At 46.1% G+C, this 21754-nt stretch overlaps 2 protein-coding genes across 9 annotated transcripts in view; one reads left to right on the top strand and one right to left on the bottom strand.

Annotated features, from left to right (window-relative positions):
• Positions 1-2178: 2178 nt before the first annotated feature.
• Positions 2179-15870, bottom strand: LOC142295951 (uncharacterized). The gene is made up of 6 exons (XM_075339089.1): positions 14380-15870; positions 14173-14257; positions 12019-12177; positions 11324-11431; positions 2716-2779; positions 2179-2608 (listed from the first exon to the last, which is right to left on the bottom strand). Exon 1 carries the CDS (start codon positions 15759-15761, stop codon positions 14562-14564), a length of 1200 nt encoding a protein of 399 aa, XP_075195204.1. The 5' UTR covers positions 15762-15870; the 3' UTR covers positions 2179-2608; positions 2716-2779; positions 11324-11431; positions 12019-12177; positions 14173-14257; positions 14380-14561.
• LOC142295950 (uncharacterized) overlaps positions 3161-21754 on the top strand; it is a 56369-nt gene continuing 37775 nt past the window's right edge. For 2 of the 8 annotated variants that reach the window (XR_012751571.1, XR_012751572.1), the window contains exons 1-10: positions 4684-5274; positions 5353-5397; positions 5490-5563; positions 5647-5721; positions 5804-7159; positions 9499-9558; positions 10234-10278; positions 10371-10444; positions 10528-10602; positions 10685-10816. Coding sequence is in view for 3 of the 8 variants with exons in the window: in XM_075339087.1 (XP_075195202.1) it covers positions 6970-7159; positions 9499-9558; positions 10234-10278; positions 10371-10444; positions 10528-10602; positions 10685-10810 (570 nt within the window). In the remaining 5 variants the exon portion in view is untranslated. The other 6 variants (XM_075339087.1, XM_075339086.1, XM_075339088.1 and 3 more) reach the window with 6 other exon arrangements.

Below are 21754 nucleotides of genomic sequence, written 5' to 3'. Positions count from 1 at the left end.
ATTCTGCAGTTCAGCAGTTGGAGGAGGTTTGGAGGGAGGTCCGGCATAATGTTGAGGTGGCTTTAGGGCGGCAAAAGCGCTCTGCTGACAAGAGACGATCGGTAGGATTTAATTTTCAGGTGGGGAATAAAGTTTGGTTGTCTACCAAAAACATTCGTCTGAGAATTCCTTCCACTACGTTGGGTCCAAAATGTATTGGTCCGTATGAGATCATCGAGATTGTCAACCCAGTGGCTTTTCGTCTGCGGTTACCGCAGTCCTTTCGCATTTCTAATGTGTTTCACAAATCTCTGCTCAAGCCTTTTGTTCCTTCTGTTTCCGAGTGTCCTCATCCCCCTCCTCCCGTTTTGGTGGATGGTCAGATGGAACACGAGATTGAGTGCATCATCGATTCTCGGCGGGTCCGTAGTTCGCTTCAGTACTTAGTACATTGGAGGGGTTACGGACCGGAGGAGCGATCCTGGGTTCCGGCACGATCTGTCCATGCTGACCGACTTACTCGTGCCTTTCATAGAAGGTTTCCTGGGAAACCTGGAGGTCCGGTGGCCCCACCTTGAGCAGGGGGTACGGTCATGATTGACTCCTGGCTCAGCTGGAGCTGAGCCTTTTTTTAGTTTCCCTTCTGATGCAGGTCACGTTAGGGGTTAATCCTTTCTGCCTCGTTCTGGAGGTCAGGCTGCTTTATTAGGGCACTGTTTCTCTTGGACTTCGCCAGTGATATTTCTGGCTCTGCTGTGTTCTGCTCTTGAGTGACCTGTTGTGTGCCCTGCCCCTCCTGACCTCTGTGTTCACCTGACCTGTTAACCTCCTCTGTTGTCTGTTTCCATCAGTGTCTCTCCCGCTGTCTCCCTGTTCGTTCCTTATCTGTTTACCTTAATTCTGTCTTGTCTTCCCCCTCGCTTCTAGGCTCTGATTTCCCGGCTACTGACTATTTGCTTCCCTCTGACCACGTTTAGACTTTGCCCTTGTGTATTTACAAGACCTCATGTTGTGACACGGCTTTCTGACGATTCTACTGCCATCTGGTGGGCTTGACTAGTATTAGCTCTGCTAGGGAATTCCCTGCTCATACGTTTCCTCCACTTTTACGCCCCCTAGTGGTTTATCAGCTAACTACCTTCTCAGATAGTTTCAGGAATCCTCTCAGTCCCACATTACTGCGCTGTACTGCTATTGTACATCTTAGAGTACAGCGTGACACAAATATTAACAGTTGCAGTACTCTTGGTCACCACATCAGCCTGGGGGCGGTAGGGTCCTGGTTACCCTATTACATTACATTACTTATCCTGCAGTGATCCTCAGTTTTCTCCAGTATTCTCTCACCCACCGCACTATTACATCCAGTTTTATGCCTCCTCATGTTGGATGGAAGGATTCTGCCAGTCATACATCCGGATCTGCTCTTCTGTGTGAGGCTGCTCACAAAAGTCACCATTTGAAGACCCGCTCTTCATAGCCTGTTGTTGACAGCCACGAGCCACACATCGCAGGCCTGGGGCCGCAGGTTGGAGCCCCCTGGTCTCCAGGAATAGTTAGGAGCGCAGGGAGCTTTCGTGCGGCCTCTTATTCTCAGCAGTGATGGGGATCGGGAATTTGAGCCTCCACCAGTTACACTTCTATGGATGATCTACCAGACAGGTAATGTTCACCATGAAGACCAGCCCTGCCCGTGTGTTACTGTGTAATATGGAGGTCATGCAGTACTCCACTTCACACCTCCTAATACTGGAAGGACGTTGATAAGCGGAGCTCTCATGTGGTTTCTGGCCATTTCTCCCTGTGATAAAGACTAATTCTAGGGGGATTTGTAGCAGAAACTCGGGGTGACATCAATCTGCTTGTCTGATGGGATGAATCTGATTATTGTTATCAGGAGCCATCAACTCAAAGTCTGAGGGAAGAAAATCATGGCCGACCACAAAACCTGTGATCAGTATATACAATATATTATGTGGCATCTACGGTATATACAGATCTGTGTATGACAGCTGGGAACAAGCAGAGGGTAAATATATACAAGACAGTAACACTATTACTATACTGCACCCCAAATATCCTGGGGTCACCACCTTCCATACTAAATATACAGTCAGGATGAAGGAGACTCGTACACACGGCCAGTAATATAATAACAGTGATATTTATTCACTCATATAGCGCCATTAACTCCGCAGCGCTTTACATCCTATCAGTAATGTCTTTGGAGTGTGGGAGGAAACCGGAGACCCCGGAGGAAACCCACGCAGACACGGGGAGAACATACAAACTCCTTGCAGATGTTGTCCTTGGTGGGATTTGAACCCAGGACCCCAGCTCTGTAAGACTGCAGTGCTAACCACTGAGCCGCCGTGCCGCCCATGTGCTGGATAATGGCAGCATGTGCCGTAGATGGCGGTGGACGCAGCAGAAGAGTCACTTACTCTGTGATTCCATCTGACTGCGGAAAGTAAAGAGAACAGAGACCGGAATCTGCCTCGTACTGAGGAGCGTCATCTGCTCCTGACATGGCGGCCGCCACATCATTGACTTGTCATAGTCGTCTTCCCCAGCCGTACCCCATCTTCATTGTGGGGGCGCAGCGGACCCCCCGCTCTGGAGCAGTGATCTGTAGAAAGAGGAAACAGAACTGGTCATGGAGCAGCCGAATATTACACATCAGAGAGGGGCACACGATTTACCCCCGGTCACTACCACTTATTATATTCTTCTTACCTGGGATATATTTGGGTCCATGGGTCCTGCGTCTTGGGGGTTGTGCTTGTTCTTGTTCACACCCCTGTGTTCAAAATAACAGAAAACACGTTATAATTCTGCATTGATTAATCTCGTAGTATATATTTCGGAGCTGGAGCTCAGTTTTTCTGATACACAGCACCGAATTCTGTGTCACTGGTCATAAATCTGGGTACCACTAGGGGGAGCAGTGGAGCCTGTGCATTGTGGTGAATGGGAGCTCCCCCTAGTGGAGGCTGCAGGCAGATTACTAATGATCACTTCTCCTCTCGTCTTCCAGCAGAATCTTCACTATTCTGTGTCAGCACAATGTGGCGTCATGGCCGCTGTTATTATCAGCTCCTGTCATTAATCACATCACTGCACTCTCTTCAGCATGAGGTAATAGTAAAAGAAACCCCTAACAGCTTCCTGTGCACCTGGGACGTAAGCAGTCTATATACTTCAATTTCCCATCACAAAGGCATTAGGGCAACCAAAATCGCGCTCAATAAGACTAATCTGAGCCAGGACTCGATTGACTTCACTATAGGCCTCCTCGAGATAGTCCTCAATGAAAATTATTTCCTTTTTAAGGACGATTTTTATATCCAGAAACACGGGACCGCGATGGGCTCGAATGTAGCCCCGGCGTATGCAAATTTGTTTATGGACTATTTTGAGGGGCGCTTTGTGTATTCATACCCAGCCTTTGATGAACTGGCGTTTCTATGGGCTCGCTACATAGATGATATATTCTGCATCTGGCAGGGAGATTTGGAAAGCCTGCTTTTATTTGATGACCATATTAATAAAGTGTGGCCTGAGCTCAAGTTTACGCTAAATCATCATCAGGAAGAAATTAGTTTCTTGGACACGTACATCAAAAAAGACACAATGGGCAATCTATCCTCAGACCTATTCCGTAAACCGACCGATCGGAATTGTATGCTCCTATACAGTAGCTGTCATCCTAAATCGACTAAGAATAGTCTACCTAGATCTCAATTTGCAAGAGTTACAAGGATAGTATCGGATGAGAACACAAGAGAGCAGAGACTTGAAGAAATGTCCAATCGGTTCATAGAACGTAATTACCCAATAACATTGCTTAAGACAGAAAGAGAAAGACTATCTTTCACCACCCCCTCAGGGATAGACACAGCAACAGTGGAAAGGATACCATTTGTTCATACGTATCACCCGTCTATGCCTAAGATTTACAATATTATCAATCGCCACTGGCCGCTTCTAAAAAAAGCATATCCAGAGATAGGGCCGTTTATACTTCCACCTATCATGTGTAAGAAAAGACCCCAAAACATAAAAGATTCCCTGGTCAAAGCGGATATTGGCAGCGACAAGAAAAATGTACAAACCTTGTTAGCACCAAAACGTACGGGTACCTTCCCTTGCTTGAATTGTCCATCGTGTTCGAACGTGATCAAAGGAGACCACTTTACGCACCCCAGATCTGGCAAAAGCTTCCCAATAAAAGAATACTTTACCTGCTTGAGCAATTTTGTGGTGTACATCATCAAATGCCCCTGTGGACTATTGTATGTCGGCGAAACAATCCAACATGTCGGTGACCGCATTGCAAGCCATAAATCCACCATTAGGTGTGGAAAATTATGGCTACCCATTCCACACCATTTTCACGAAGCTAAGCATAATGTAGCGCAGTTACGGTTCCAGGTTATTGATAAAGTATATAGGCCCAGGCGCGGAGGAAATCATATTGAGCTTCTCAAAAAAAGAGAGAGCTTTTGGATCCATAAGTTACAAACTCTAGCACCTAAAGGTCTTAATAGAGAGATAGATTGGCTAATATAATGATGGTACTATACCTTTGTATTTGCCCTAAACCGCACTAACTATGTTATGGTACATTTTTTACAGAAAACTTGAGAAATACCATCCTCACCTTTCCTTCTTCCATCGTACACTCACTATTAGACGGTAATGTATAAAATCAGCACTCTCTATTTTAGTCATGTATAGATGGTAATGCTAGTTCACTCTATTAGTATATTGGGACCCTTCCTTTGTTTATGTTTTTTTTCCTAGGTCATACCTTAAAATGATTGGATGTAAACTAATCACTATTGATCTTTGACAAAATGAGGAATTTATTATGTATATGCCTGTGTATTACATTGCAGTTGCCTTTATGTCCCCATACTTCCAAATGCTTCATACACTACTGCCTTATACATTGACTAGATAGATAATACCCCCTCTGGTATCATCAGTCGTTCACTACCAATAGACTGACATGTGCAGTATGTGCAGTGTCCCCCCCTATCCCTGCATTGATCTCGAACGACACACTGAGGATAAACATCCTCCCACGTCTATGTACGAGTTTAGCCCTACTGCACATGTGCGGGCACCTCTATTCAAGACTTAACGGTACCACCAATACACTAATAGCAGCGCAGGTCACCAATACGCAGGTGCCGGCGTCTCCGTGCACTTCCGGGTTCAGGAGTTAAATAGCTCCCAAACCTGTTAACTCACTGCTCTAAGCCACAGTCTGGGAAGACGGCTGCAAAGGTATGCGATAATCTTATCTGTCCCTAATCCTTTCAACCTCCAATCTGTTAACTCCATACTCCCCCTTCTGCTTTTCAGAGGACTCCATTACCCACTGCTACATTCCTATCCTAAAGCCTGCAGGTAATATGTGTCACTTCATTAACTTCCAAGTACAGCTGTATTTTCCTCTCACATGTAATGTTGTTACTAAGACTTATCCCTCGTGATTACAGATGCAAGTAAGCCCCCTATGCTTCTAGACAAAAGTGCATTATACGTGACCTTATCCACTTACTGTAAACCTAAGGTAATGGTATACAGGGGATCCACTACATGGGGGTGCTATATATCATGTGTTACCTGCTGACCACATACGTTCTCATCCTTCAGGGACCACGAGTTATTGAACTCTCCCAACTTAAAAGGACAAATTCCAATAGTTATTCATTTGCTAGCACGAGCAAGGTAATCAGTTATCCCCCCTCCCCCATAGTGCTACTCCCCTTATAGAAATACTACCCTTTCATAATCATGCCTTTATCTGCAGGGCTTGCGTTTTGCTACTACCACAATCCTTCTATCCTGGGTGGAGTGCCTCACCATTTCTATACCAAAAAACCCCCTAAAAAGGAGAGAGAAAAAAATTCCCTCTGTGATATTAGTTCATCTATGATTGGAGGTATGCAAATTTTTCATGTATTGTCAAATCTTGCCTTTCATCTTATTGTCATTGCACATATTGGCTGTGACGACTGGAGAGTTACTTCAACTGCTGATATGCTATTACTGTGCCTTTTACACCAACTAGGACATGATTTTCCATGTAATTATGTATATATGTATATGATCTGTTGATATTCTTGTGATATATGTAAATAGTTATTTCTTTTTCTTTACCCTTCCCCAGTGTGACTTGGTATGAAGAAGGCCCAGCTTGGGCCGAAACGTCCCTTAGTCCCTCCCACTAACTTTGTTCATAAATAAAGACACTTGGTTTGCACGATAAAAACGAATCTGTTGACTTTCTTTTACTATTACCTCATGCTGAAGAGAGTGCAGTGTTTTGAATTTACATTCTATAGTCCGGACCTTGGTCCTCTCACTAGCACCTCTATACCACCCTTAATAGAGCAGTGTTCACACCATATATACCTTTACTATAGCTTTTCTTGGTGATTGAACCTGCCCACTCATGTCATCCGATACTTTTGCTTACGATGACACTACCAGTAATAGCATTTTAGCACAAGTGACTAACTCTACTGAGTTTTTGAAAACTCCCATTAGAGAGGTTAGGACCAGGGACTGGGAGAAGGAGAACCGGACATTTATTTCCCTGGATCTCCACTGTACTACCCTAGCTGAATATTATCGGCAGAGCCGCATTCCAAGGGGCCTCAGGTGTAATTTAAGACCCACTCTCTTTTCGGGCAACGAGGAGTACTGTAAAAGATTTCAACAGATTCTGAATAAGTGCTCCCTGGATTTGATCGTACTCACAGTTGAACATCTACAAACAGCGATAAGGGAATCGAAAGAGAAAATTCTAACCATAGAAACACAACTGGCAGATGCGTTGACCCCTGCGGACTTAGCTGCCTATAAGAAAAAAGCTGAAGATTCTTTAAAAGAATTTAAAAGGAACTTGGAGGAGAAGAAAAGACAGAAGTTCCAGAGGGACACAGAGGACTATCTGTCAAACCGAGTGTACAGATGGAACGATTGGCAAACCAGCAATACAAGACAATGGAGAAGACCACCTACTCACAATCAATCCGCTTCCTCAGGAAGCGAGTCCAGTGGCAGCCATTCAACCTCTTTTTTAGGACCAATAAAAAGAAGAACAAACCAACGAGGAGGTCGAGGAGGAGGAGGAGACTGGGGGATGACGTTGCGCTCACAGGTAAGGGTCCCAATTTAGTTGTCAACATCTCTGACTATACTTTGTCACCTAATGAACTGTCCTTACTCAACAAAGGCTTGACCTTTTGCCCTACACCTAAATGGGATTCCTTTACCCTTGAAAATGACATGCAACGGTTCTATAGGTCAGTTAGGCTCAAAACTCACTTTGGTTCTACTACACTCCATAACATAGATCAACAACCAGTCCTTAAAGAAACCAACATTAAGACGTTGGGTCTTCACAATCCCAGTCACTTTATGCCACCTAAAACTCATCATGCTGTAGAAACATTTATAGCTTTAGTGGACCGTGACATTAAAGACAATATGCATGAACATGAATTGGGCTTTTACCCGACACGAAGTAATATTAATACTTCAGAAAAATTAGCTATATCTTCTTTAAGGGACAACAAGGCCATAACTATAAAACCCGCTGACAAAGGTGGAGCGATCGTGGTCCAAAATACACAGGACTACATCAATGAAATTAAGCGCCAACTTAATGATACTATGACATATCAGAAAATATCTTCAGACCCGATATTCAAAATTCAACAGAAAATCCAAAGCTTTCTATCTATTCACTTCGACAAAGGTACTATTGATCAAACCACCCGCACCTTTCTCACTAAACTACATCCCATAACACCGGTATTCTACTCATTACCTAAAATCCATAAATCTCTCATTAATCCTCCTGGCCGGCCCATAGTAGCATCGACAGAGTCCGTTCTTTCCCCTCTATCAATTTATCTAGAGAAAGTCCTTACCCCCTTGGCTAAAAATACCAAATCTTTTATCTTAGATACCAACAACTTTTTACAAAAGGTCAGAGATCTAAAACAGGTCCCCCCTAACAGCTTCCTGTGCACCTGGGACGTAAGCAGTCTATATACTTCAATTTCCCATCACAAAGGCATTAGGGCAACCAAAATCGCGCTCAATAAGACTAATCTGAGCCAGGACTCGATTGACTTCACTATAGGCCTCCTCGAGATAGTCCTCAATGAAAATTATTTCCTTTTTAAGGACGATTTTTATATCCAGAAACACGGGACCGCGATGGGCTCGAATGTAGCCCCGGCGTATGCAAATTTGTTTATGGACTATTTTGAGGGGCGCTTTGTGTATTCATACCCAGCCTTTGATGAACTGGCGTTTCTATGGGCTCGCTACATAGATGATATATTCTGCATCTGGCAGGGAGATTTGGAAAGCCTGCTTTTATTTGATGACCATATTAATAAAGTGTGGCCTGAGCTCAAGTTTACGCTAAATCATCATCAGGAAGAAATTAGTTTCTTGGACACGTACATCAAAAAAGACACAATGGGCAATCTATCCTCAGACCTATTCCGTAAACCGACCGATCGGAATTGTATGCTCCTATACAGTAGCTGTCATCCTAAATCGACTAAGAATAGTCTACCTAGATCTCAATTTGCAAGAGTTACAAGGATAGTATCGGATGAGAACACAAGAGAGCAGAGACTTGAAGAAATGTCCAATCGGTTCATAGAACGTAATTACCCAATAACATTGCTTAAGACAGAAAGAGAAAGACTATCTTTCACCACCCCCTCAGGGATAGACACAGCAACAGTGGAAAGGATACCATTTGTTCATACGTATCACCCGTCTATGCCTAAGATTTACAATATTATCAATCGCCACTGGCCGCTTCTAAAAAAAGCATATCCAGAGATAGGGCCGTTTATACTTCCACCTATCATGTGTAAGAAAAGACCCCAAAACATAAAAGATTCCCTGGTCAAAGCGGATATTGGCAGCGACAAGAAAAATGTACAAACCTTGTTAGCACCAAAACGTACGGGTACCTTCCCTTGCTTGAATTGTCCATCGTGTTCGAACGTGATCAAAGGAGACCACTTTACGCACCCCAGATCTGGCAAAAGCTTCCCAATAAAAGAATACTTTACCTGCTTGAGCAATTTTGTGGTGTACATCATCAAATGCCCCTGTGGACTATTGTATGTCGGCGAAACAATCCAACATGTTGGTGACCGCATTGCAAGCCATAAATCCACCATTAGGTGTGGAAAATTATGGCTACCCATTCCACACCATTTTCACGAAGCTAAGCATAATGTAGCGCAGTTACGGTTCCAGGTTATTGATAAAGTATATAGGCCCAGGCGCGGAGGAAATCATATTGAGCTTCTCAAAAAAAGAGAGAGCTTTTGGATCCATAAGTTACAAACTCTAGCACCTAAAGGTCTTAATAGAGAGATAGATTGGCTAATATAATGATGGTACTATACCTTTGTATTTGCCCTAAACCGCACTAACTATGTTATGGTACATTTTTTACAGAAAACTTGAGAAATACCATCCTCACCTTTCCTTCTTCCATCGTACACTCACTATTAGACGGTAATGTATAAAATCAGCACTCTCTATTTTAGTCATGTATAGATGGTAATGCTAGTTCACTCTATTAGTATATTGGGACCCTTCCTTTGTTTATGTTTTTTTTCCTAGGTCATACCTTAAAATGATTGGATGTAAACTAATCACTATTGATCTTTGACAAAATGAGGAATTTATTATGTATATGCCTGTGTATTACATTGCAGTTGCCTTTATGTCCCCATACTTCCAAATGCTTCATACACTACTGCCTTATACATTGACTAGATAGATAATACCCCCTCTGGTATCATCAGTCGTTCACTACCAATAGACTGACATGTGCAGTATGTGCAGTGTCCCCCCCTATCCCTGCATTGATCTCGAACGACACACTGAGGATAAACATCCTCCCACGTCTATGTACGAGTTTAGCCCTACTGCACATGTGCGGGCACCTCTATTCAAGACTTAACGGTACCACCAATACACTAATAGCAGCGCAGGTCACCAATACGCAGGTGCCGGCGTCTCCGTGCACTTCCGGGTTCAGGAGTTAAATAGCTCCCAAACCTGTTATCTCACTGCTCTAAGCCACAGTCTGGGAAGACGGCTGCAAAGGTATGCGATAATCTTATCTGTCCCTAATCCTTTCAACCTCCAATCTGTTAACTCCATACTCCCCCTTCTGCTTTTCAGAGGACTCCATTACCCACTGCTACATTCCTATCCTAAAGCCTGCAGGTAATATGTGTCACTTCATTAACTTCCAAGTACAGCTGTATTTTCCTCTCACATGTAATGTTGTTACTAAGACTTATCCCTCGTGATTACAGATGCAAGTAAGCCCCCTATGCTTCTAGACAAAAGTGCATTATACGTGACCTTATCCACTTACTGTAAACCTAAGGTAATGGTATACAGGGGATCCACTACATGGGGGTGCTATATATCATGTGTTACCTGCTGACCACATACGTTCTCATCCTTCAGGGACCACGAGTTATTGAACTCTCCCAACTTAAAAGGACAAATTCCAATAGTTATTCATTTGCTAGCACGAGCAAGGTAATCAGTTATCCCCCCTCCCCCATAGTGCTACTCCCCTTATAGAAATACTACCCTTTCATAATCATGCCTTTATCTGCAGGGCTTGCGTTTTGCTACTACCACAATCCTTCTATCCTGGGTGGAGTGCCTCACCATTTCTATACCAAAAAACCCCCTAAAAAGGAGAGAGAAAAAAATTCCCTCTGTGATATTAGTTCATCTATGATTGGAGGTATGCAAATTTTTCATGTATTGTCAAATCTTGCCTTTCATCTTATTGTCATTGCACATATTGGCTGTGACGACTGGAGAGTTACTTCAACTGCTGATATGCTATTACTGTGCCTTTTACACCAACTAGGACATGATTTTCCATGTAATTATGTATATATGTATATGATCTGTTGATATTCTTGTGATATATGTAAATAGTTATTTCTTTTTCTTTACCCTTCCCCAGTGTGACTTGGTATGAAGAAGGCCCAGCTTGGGCCGAAACGTCCCTTAGTCCCTCCCACTAACTTTGTTCATAAATAAAGACACTTGGTTTGCACGATAAAAACGAATCTGTTGACTTTCTTTTACTATTACCTCATGCTGAAGAGAGTGCAGTGTTTTGAATTTACATTCTATAGTCCGGACCTTGGTCCTCTCACTAGCACCTCTATACCACCCTTAATAGAGCAGTGTTCACACCATATATACCTTTATTAATCACATCACACACTGATGATCTTACCTTTTGTGAGGTTTTGTGGTCGCTCGATGTGACCTGTCTCTGGTCGGGAGTCACCGCTGAGACCAGGAGAGGGTCGGACTCTGCGCCTCGCTTTGTCCATTACAGACTCTGGTGAAACAGAAAACACATAAATATATTATACAAAAAGTGACAGAACATCAGTATACAATGAAGATACAAGGAGACAGACACTCCAACATATCTGACATGAAACCTGTCCTTACACATAGCAACCAATCAGAACACAGTTTTCCTTCTACCAGAGATGTTTAAGGTATGCAAGCTGAGCTCTGATTGGTTGCTATGGACAGTGTTGATAAATGAGGCCTACTGTCTTTTCATGGATGTGACCACAGTCCTCTCATTGTCCCTGATATGTTCCCAGCAATTTGGGACTGATTGAAAATAATGAAGGATTGTAGATCCCAGATTCATGTTGAATTTGGGATCTACTATTTTTCCCCAGTCTTTTTCCCCATTGCTATCATCTAGATCTATTCCTCCTATACTATATATGCTTTTTACATTTCTTTTTCCCAGATGTAGGACTTTGCACTTGTCCCTGGTAAACCCCATTCTGTTCTCCTCGGCCCATCGTTCAAGTGTCTAGATGCTTTTGAATCCGCTCTCTTTTCTCTCTAGTGTTGGCTGCTCCTCCTACTCACATTCCCTACCACTTATTATATTCTTCTTACCTGGAATATATTTGGGTCCATTGTGACACACCGACATTTATTATAGCCGCGTTATTCTCATACTATATGGTCGCATGATGTGACCCGTCTCTGGTCGGGAGTCACTGCTGAGATCAGGTGAGGGTTGGACTCTTTGCCTCGCTTTGTCCATTACACACTCTGGAGAAACAGAAAACACAAATATATTTATACAGAAAATGACAGAACATCAGTATACAATGAGGATACAATGAGACAGATGCTCCAACCTATCTGACAGGAAACCTGGCCAATACACATAGCAACCAATCAGAACGCAGCTTTCATTCTACCAGAGATGTGTAAGGTTTTTTCATGGATGTGACCCAGTGGCGTAACTACAGTTTGATGGACCCTGGTGCAAAATTTGGACCAGGGGCCCCCCATCCCCCCAGCTCTCCTATGCTTCATTATGTATCTTTCCCTCGGCATCTGGTTTTCCTATGCTGTGTTATACATCTTGCCTTTACAACCCAGGTTTCCCATGCTCTGTTATACATCTTTGTTATGAATGTCAGTTATGCTTTAGCTGCTGTGAGGCTCCCTCTTGTGGCCAGGAATGGTTTGGACAGAGACCAGGTGTGTTGGAGCAATGGGCGTTTCCATTGCTAACTCTCTGCCTATTTAAACCTTGGTCTGCTAGCAGACTGAGCCGGTTCTCATTTGTTCTTTAGTTTTCCAGCCTTCTCATCTTGCTCCAGACCACATCTACCCCAGATAAGTGCTTGGTTCTTTCTTATGTTGTTTTGTTCCTTTTTGTTCTTATCTGGGTTTGTCATTTACTGTGGTTGTTTTCAGTTTATTTGCATGCAGGAATCTTCCCTCTCTGTGCTTAGCTGGGAAGCTCCCTGCAGCTATGTTTGGAGTATTGCTCCTATTAGTCCATGTGTTTGTTGCTTCTTGAATTGTAATTGTTCCTGCTTTCTGTTCATTGGTTTGACAAGAGCACCTGATATAGGACGGAGTTCATGAGGGCTTTTTGTACTATCAGGCATTTGGATTTTTGTAGGGTTTTTCTCTGGCCACCATCAGCCCCTTTCCTATCCTTTCCTATTTAGTCAATGGGGCCTCACCTTTGCTAATCCTATCATCCATCTGTGTATTGTGTTTTCCTATATCACCGTTGTCTTTGAATGTGGGGGGCTTGCTATACCTTTGCGGTCTATTTCTGAGGCAGAGAGTTATTCATCTTTTCTTCCTTTAGGATAGCTAGTTCTCCGGCTGGGTCCGCGGTGCATAGGATGTTAGTTCACTCCTCAGCTACTTCTAGTGTTGATGGTTAGTAAGGGGATGGTGGCCAGATTAGTTGCCAATGCTCTTGTCACCTTTTTTGCCAATGATCTATGGTGATCTTCCATGGTTCCGGATCATAACACATCTTTCCCTCAGCACTCAGGTTTTCCATGCTCTGCTATACATCTTTCCCTCAGCACTCAGCTTTTCCATGCTCTGCTATACATCTTTCCCTCAGCACCTAGCTTTCCCATGATATCAGAGTATGGGAAAGCTGGGTTCTGAGAGAAAGCTGTATAGCAGAGCATAGAAAGCTGGGTGATTAAGGAAAGACCCTCTTTCCCTCAGCAATCAGCTTTCCCATCCCATGCTTGTATCTTTGTCCCCCATCTTCGTATATGTGTTCACATCCTGTTATTACATTGCCCCCATCCTGGTATTGCATGGCCCCCATCCTGGTATTGCATGGCCCCCATCCTGGTATTGCATGGCCCCCATCCTGGTATTGCATGGCCCCATTCCTGATATTACATGGCCTCCCTCCTGGTATTACTTGGCCCCATCCTGGTATTATATGCCCCCCCCCAACCTAGTATTACGTGTCCCTATCCAGTTGTTTCATGGCCCCCATCCTGTTATTTCATGGCTCACATCCTGGTATTACATGGCCCCCATCCTGGTATTATATGGCCCCCATCCTGGTATTACATGGCCTCCATCCTGGTGTTATATAGTTCTGCCCCTGATGTGACCCCTCTCCTCTTATTGTCCCTGATATGTTCCCAGCAAAGGAATCTGGGCATGATTGTAAATAATGAAGGTAAAATCCCCTTTTACTGGAAAGTTATATATAATGAGAAGATATGAGACTACAAATTATTCATCCTGTAAGAAGGAACTTACGTGATTTAGGGTTTGCTGAGGGCGTCCATTGTGTTCCATATCTGGGCCTCCATGAAGGCGAATTTACTCGCGTTGTGCTCTTTTTCTAATAAAAAGTAAAAACAATAACGATCACACCCCCCAATAATGGCAGCACCCCTCCCCCCCAGCCACCATATTTCTACATTCACTATATTGAGGCATAATGGAAATTCCATGATTACTTACCTGTGCAGACTTGTCTCTAGGCCCAGGGTTGTGCCCGGTTGAAGGTCGGGGCGGTCTTTTGGACCGTCATAGACTCTACATGTCGTTTATAGACATGGAGTCACTTCTGATAGACTCTACATGTCGTCTATAGACATGGAGTCACTTCTGATAGACTCTACATGTCGTTTATAGACATGGAGTCATTTCCTGACCATTTTGGGAAATTCTCTGATCCTGCCGTTCTGCAGGCAGGATAGTAGATGAGCTCTCATCTTTTCATGCTGGAACCGAGCTGTGGGGTCACCGCCATCTGCCAAAAACTCGTAGGCAAACGCTGTAGCAAACACCCCACAGTCATAGCAGTTTTTCTGCTGGTCCACATTGAGAAAGCTCAGATGTTTCAGGGGCTCGTCGACCACAACACCGTACATGTTGATAATCTGCTGACGAATGGATGGAGACAGTTTTCTTCTATTGATACTGTCGGCCACCAAGATTTTGCCATCTTTGAAGCAGGTAGTCAGCCAGTGCACCCTTTCCTCATCATAGTGGATCTGTACGGCATTCTGCAGTACGCAGTACCCTGGCACTAAAAGAACCGCCGGAGGCTGCAGGCCATCAAAACCCTCAAACTGATGCTGCAGCAGCTCCTGGGCCATGCCAATGATGTCATCATCCAGCATGCCCTCCTCGCCTGTGCTCCTCAGGATGGATAAGTGCTCTGGAGACAGGTTGTCCCCATGACTCCAGAAATCAGGCATCTCCACTGGAGGGGTCTCCACTGGTGGGATATGCACTGGTGGGGTCTCCATTGGTGGGGTCTCCATTGTTGGGATCTCCATTGTTGGGGTCTCCACTGGTGGGGTCTCCACTGGTGGGGTCTCCATTGGTGGAGTCTCCACTGGTGGGGTGTCCAACTCTTGGGATCCTTTTCTACGTAGAACCGAAATGTTTTCTGTAGCGGCTCTTTTGGCCGGTGGCAGCATCTTGGACTGAATGTCCTCGGTGGTTGATGCTTTTCTTTTCAGACTGTCCCGGGGTCTTTCTTCTGGCAGTCTCTCGTGTGTATCTCCAGCACATTCTGGATGTGCAGGATTCGCTCCACTTTTTGCAATGCTGGAAGTGGATCCAGTATCACCTACTATGTAGGTTGGGCTCTTCTCACCTCGGTCTTGGCTGATGACGTCGTCTTGACGTCTTTTTCTTGCAACCAACCTGAAGCTCCTGATCGCTGGAACGGTGGCGGATTTCATGGCCAGGAAGACATTTCCCATCAGTGTTGTCCTCTTGCGATAGGATTTGTTAAGTCGGGTCACAATTTTGGAGCCAATTGACAAGCAGGATGAGAGAGCCTTGACCAGCAGCCGCTGGCCATAATGTGGACGCCTATGCATCCTCATGATCGCGTTGAAATCGCGTTGAAATTGCTTTGAAATCGCGCTGAAATAGCGTTGATTTATTTCTCCTTCGTATTCCTGTAGCTGTATGCAACCAACAACAGGGAGTCACGAAAAACAGCTCTGGCCTGCGCTCAGGCTTTACATAGAGCAACCCCATTGTGATGTCATAGAGCGGAAGGTGACATCAGAGTTCCATTAGATTGTGACATCACAGCCCCAGCCCCCGCTGCTAATGGCTGATGTATGTATGATGGTGAAGAGACCTCACATTTTTATTTTGTTAAACAATCCAAATCATTTTTCGAAACTGCGGCTTATAACAAGAAAATATATGGAAATGTTATGAAATATACAAAAATGACAATAATTATATTTTTTTATCGATTTCTACAACTTCCAATAAAATATGTATTTTTAGATAAACCTTTGGGAAAACTCCAGCTTTTTATTTGATTGGTACAATATCCTAATACATGTGTTTTTTGGATAGAATTTAATGATTGGATAGATTAAGTGGTTTAATTGTATGAAATTACATGAACAGTCTTCTTAAAGGGATAGCGACCTCAATATGCCACAATATGCGACTTTCCCTTTGCACAGATCTTATGCACTTAATATATTGAATATCTATTTTTTTGCGCATATTGCACTTTTAAAGGGAAAGTGACCCAAATCCTTTTTCCTTTTTAAACAGAATTTATTCATTAAATATTACTAAATAGTTTATGTAAGATTGCACTAATGGCCCTTATAAAGGGATAGCTACCCCAATAGAAAAATGTTGGCAGCTAATCTATAATTTTGACATATTTAACAGTTATAGGTTAAATTCCCTAAAACATTCAGTAATGTGAAAGGGATTGCTACCTGTGAGATATATTCAATATATTTAAGCGATAAAGAGAATATATATATATATATATATATATGTATATATATATATATATATATATTTATTTATTTTCTTCGGCGCTCTATTGGGAGACCCAGACGATTGGGTGTATAGCTACTGCCTCCGGAGGCCACACAAAGCATTACACTAAAAAGTGTAAGGCCCCTCCCCTTCTGGCTATACACCCCCCGTGGGAACACGGGATGCTCAGTTTTCAAGCTTTGTGTGCGAAGGAGGTCATACATCCACGCATAGCTCCACTGTTTGTAGTCAGCAGTAGCTGCTGACTATATCGGATGGAAGAAAAGAGGGCCCATATAGGGCCCCCAGCATGCTCCCTTCTCACCCGTGGTGGTGCTTGTAAGGTTGAGGTACCTATTGCTGGTACAGAGGCTGGAGCCCACATGCTGTTTTCCTTCCACATCCCCTGGAGGGCTCTGTGGAAGTGGGATCTTGCCGGCCTTCAAGCCCTGAGGCCGGGCTCCATCCACAGACCCAGAGAACCTGCTGGATGCGGAGCACGAGTACAGTCAGGGACATGGCCCTGCATCTTTCAGGTACTCGGTGTCCCCGGCACGCACGGACACACTCAGGACTTGCTGAGTGTTGTAGTGCGCCGGGGACAGTAGCACTGTGCGCTGGGGTTAGGTCACTGCAGCTTTGCTGAGTGACGTTTTCATGGTGGGAACTACTGCGCCGACCGCTCCTGGAGCGGCGGCGCAGCTGCGACCTGTAGTGCGCCGGGGATTTCGCGCCGACCGCGCTTTTACGGCGGCGGCGCTTCTAACTATAGTCCCCGGCTTCTGCGGCCTAGCGCCGTTTCGTTCCCGCCCCCACCCTGTCAATCAGGGTAGGGGAGAGACGCTGCTCAATAGGCAGCGCCGAGGGCTGGAGCCTTATTTACATGCTCCAGCCCTCTCACTAGGCACAGGGGAACGCAGGCTTCCCGCTCTTTGTCTGTGCACGCCCAGGGCCCGCCCCCCTCCCTTCACAGAACGCCGGCAGCCATTACACGTGCGGTCTGGCTGGGGAAAGGCAGCAGGCTCTGGGAGACCCAGACTGGAGGGATTTCTGGCGACCACACACCCGCTCTTAAGCGGGCGGTAAGCAGCGCTTCAGCGCTGGCCCCACTAGTGCCTCAGTGATATATTAGTGTACTTGGTACCATATATATATATATATATATATATAATTATTATATAGTTGCACTGTAAGGTCGCTTCTTGGCTGGACACCCTGTATTGCTCTGAGGAGACAGCAACATGTCATCCACAAAACGCAAGGGTGCCAAGACACGGGCTGTGTACACTACTTGTACTGCATGTGGGGTTGATCTACCGGCAGGCTCCAACGACTCCCATTGTGTGCAATGTTCAGTCCCAGTGGCACTTCGTCAGCCAGAGCCTATGGTGGTAGTTGCCCAGGCAGAGCCGCCTGTGAACCCTGCCCCGTTGACAGGGACAGTCTTTGCAGTTTTTGCTGATAAGATGTCTGTGACTATGACAAAAATCCTGGAGACCTTGCAGTCCAGGCCAGTTATACAAGCCATAGACACTGCTATGCCCTTGCTCCCAGGTCCCCCTCAGTTGGAACTAATCCGTACTTCAAGGGGGTCCCAGGCATCACAGGCTGAAATCTCTGACTCAGATGACAGCCCCAGTCACCCTAAGCGAGCTCGCTGGGAAAGACCCTCGACGTCATCACACTGCTCAGGGTCTCAGCGAGGAGAGTCTCTCTGTGAGGAGTCTGAGGACGGGGATCAGGATTCTAACCCTGAAACCCCTCTCAATCTGGATGCCCCTGATGGGGACGCCATGGTTAATGACCTTATATCGGCCATCAATAGACTGTTGGATATTTCTCCCCCAGCTCCTTCAGCAGAGGAGGCAGCTGCCCAGCAGGAGAAATTCCATTTCCTATATCCCAAGCGTAAATTAAGTGCTTTTTTGGACCACTCTGACTTCAGAGAATCAATCCAGAAACACGACGCTCATCCAGACAAGCGTTTCTCTAAATGTTCTAAGGATACCCGTTATCCTTTTCCCCCTGACGTGGCCAAACGCTGGACCCACTGTCCAAAGGTGGATCCACCAATTTCCAAGCTGGCGGCTAGATCCATAGTCGCAGTAGAGGATGGCGCTTCACTTAAAGATGCCAACGACAGACAGATGGACCTTTGGTTGAAATCTGTCTATGAAGCTATTGGCGCGTCGTTTGCTCCAGCATTCGCGGCCGTGTGGGCACTCCAAGCTATTTCAGCTGGTTTAGCACAGGTGGATGCTATCATGCATCCAGCAGTGCCGCAAGTGGCGTCCCTAACTTCGCAAATGTCTGCGTTTGCAACCTATGCTATCAATGCTGTCCTTGAGTCTACAAGCCGTACCTCTATGGCGTCCGCCAACTCTGTGGTTTTGCGCAGAGCCTTGTGGTTAAAGGACTGGAAAGCAGATGCTGGTTCCAAAAAATGCTTAACCAGCTTGCCATTATCTAGAGATAGACTGTTTGGTGAGCCATTGGCTGAAATCATTAAACAGTCCAAGGGTAAGGACTCTTCCTTACCACAGTCCAGACCAAGCAAGCCACAGCAGAAAAGGTGGCAGTCGAGGTTTCGGTCCTTTCGGGGTTCCGGCAAGGCCCAATTCTCCTCTTCCAAAGGGACTCAGAAGGAACACAGGAACTCAGATTCCTGGCGGCCTCACGCACGCCCCAGAAAACCAAATGGAGGAACCGCTTCCAAAGCGGCTACCTCATGACTTTCAGCCTCCGCCCTCCGCATCCTCGGTCGGTGGCAGGCTCTCCCGCTTTTGCGACATTTGGCTGTCACAGGTCAAAGACCGATGGGTAACAGACATTTTGTCTCGCGGGTACAGAATCGAGTTCAACTCTCGGCCTCCACCTCGGTTCTTCAGAACCTCCCCACACCCCGACCGAGCAGATGCCCTACTGCAGGCGGTGGACTCTCTGAGAGCAGAAGGAGTGGTGATCCCGGTCCCCCCTCAGGAACGAGGGCAAGGATTTTACTCCCATCTGTTTGTGGTTCCAAAAAAGGACGGCTCTTTCCGTCCTGTTCTGGACCTAAAACTGCTCAACAAGCACGTGAACGCAAGGCGGTTCCGGATGGAATCCCTCCGCTCCGTCATTGCCTCAATGTCTCGAGGAGACTTCCTTGCCTCAATAGACATCAAAGATGCCTATCTTCACGTGCCGATTGCTACGGACCACCAACGTTTTCTACGTTTTGTGATAGGGGACGACCATCTTCAGTTCGTAGCTCTGCCATTCGGTCTGGCGACAGCCCCACGGGTTTTCACCAAGGTCATGGGTAGCGGTCTTGCACTCTCAGGGACACTCGGTGATCCCTTATCTAGACGATCTACTTGTCAAGGCACCCTCTCTCGAGGCATGCCAACTCAGCCTGAATATTACGCTGGAGACTCTCCAGACTTTCGGGTGGATCATCAATTTTGCCAAGTCAAATCTGTCACCGACCCAATCACTAACATTCCTTGGCATGGAGTTTCATACTCTATCAGCGATAGTGAAGCTTCCGCTGAACAAGCAGCGTTCCCTACAGACAGGGGTGCAGTCTCTCCTTCAAGGCCAGTCGCACTCCTTAAGGCGCCTCATGCATTTCCTAGGGAAGATGGTGGCAGCCATGGAAGCAGTTCCCTTTGCGCAGTTTCATCTGCGTCCACTTCAATGGGACATTCTCCGCCAATGGGACGGGAAGTCATCGTCACTAGACAGGAAAGTCTCCCTTTCCCAGACGGCCAGGGACTCTCTGCAATGGTGGCTTCTTCCCACCTCGTTGTCTCAGGGAAGATCCTTCCTACCCCCATCCTGGGCAGTAGTCACGACAGATGCGAGTCTATCAGGGTGGGGAGCAGTTTTTCTCCACCACAGGGCTCAGGGGACATGGTCTCAGCAGGAGTCCTCCCTTCAGATCAATGTCCTGGAACTCAGGGCAGTGTATCTTGCCCTCCTAGCCTTTCAGCAGTTGCTGGAAGGACGGCAAATCCGAGTCCAGTCGGACAACTCCACAGCGGTGGCTTACATCAACCACCAAGGAGGGACGCGCAGTCGGCAAGCCTTCCAGGAAGTCAGGCGGATTCTCACGTGGGTGGAGGACACAGCATCCACCATATCCGCGGTTCACATCCCAGGCGTAGAAAATTGGGAAGCGGACTTCCTCAGTCGCCAGGGTATGGACGCAGGAGAATGGTCCCTTCACCCGGAAGTGTTTCAGGAAATCTGTCGCCGCTGGGGGGTGCCGGACGTCGACCTAATGGCGTCCCGCCACAACAACAAGGTCACGGCATTCATAGCGCGGTCGCGCGATCAAAAAGCTCTGGCGGCAGACGCCTTAGTCCAAGATTGGTCGCGGTTCAGGCTCCCGTATGTATTCCCGCCTCTGGCACTCTTGCCCAGAGTTTTACGCAAGATCAGAGCCGATTGCAGCCGCGCCATACTCGTCGCCCCAGATTGGCCGAGGAGATCGTGGTACCCGGATCTGTGGCATCTCACGGTCGGCCGACCGTGGTCTCTCCCAGACCGGCCAGACTTACTGTCCCAAGGGCCGTTTTTCCATCGGAATTCTGCGGCCCTGAACCTGACTGTGTGGCCATTGAGTCCTGGATCCTAGCGTCTTCAGGATTATCCCAAGGAGTCGTTGCCACCATGAAACAGGCTAGGAAGCCCACCTCTGTTAAGATCTACCACAGAACGTGGAGGATTTTCTTATCCTGGTGCTCTGCACAAGGAGTATCCCCCTGGCCATTTGCATTGCCCACTTTTCTTTCTTTCCTGCAATCGGGGTTAGAAAAGGGCTTGTCGCTTGGCTCCCTTAAAGGGCAAGTCTCGGCGCTATCCGTGTTTTTTCAAAAGCGTCTGGCACGCCTTTCTAAGGTGCGCACGTTCCTGCAGGGGGTCTGTCATATCGTGCCCCCGTACAAGCGGCCGTTAGATCCATGGGATCTGAACAGAGTACTAGTTGCTCTCCAGAAGCCGCCTTTTGAGCCTCTGAAAGAGGTTTCCCTTTCTCGCCTGTCACAGAAAGTGGCCTTTCTGGTAGCGATCACGTCTCTTCGGAGAGTGTCTG

Source organism: Anomaloglossus baeobatrachus, chromosome 3 (assembly GCF_048569485.1).
Source record: "Anomaloglossus baeobatrachus isolate aAnoBae1 chromosome 3, aAnoBae1.hap1, whole genome shotgun sequence".
In the NCBI taxonomy this organism is placed as follows: Eukaryota; Metazoa; Chordata; class Amphibia; order Anura; family Aromobatidae; genus Anomaloglossus; species Anomaloglossus baeobatrachus.
Note: the sequence above shows the minus strand (reverse complement) of the source record. Positions and strands in the feature narration are given on the sequence as shown.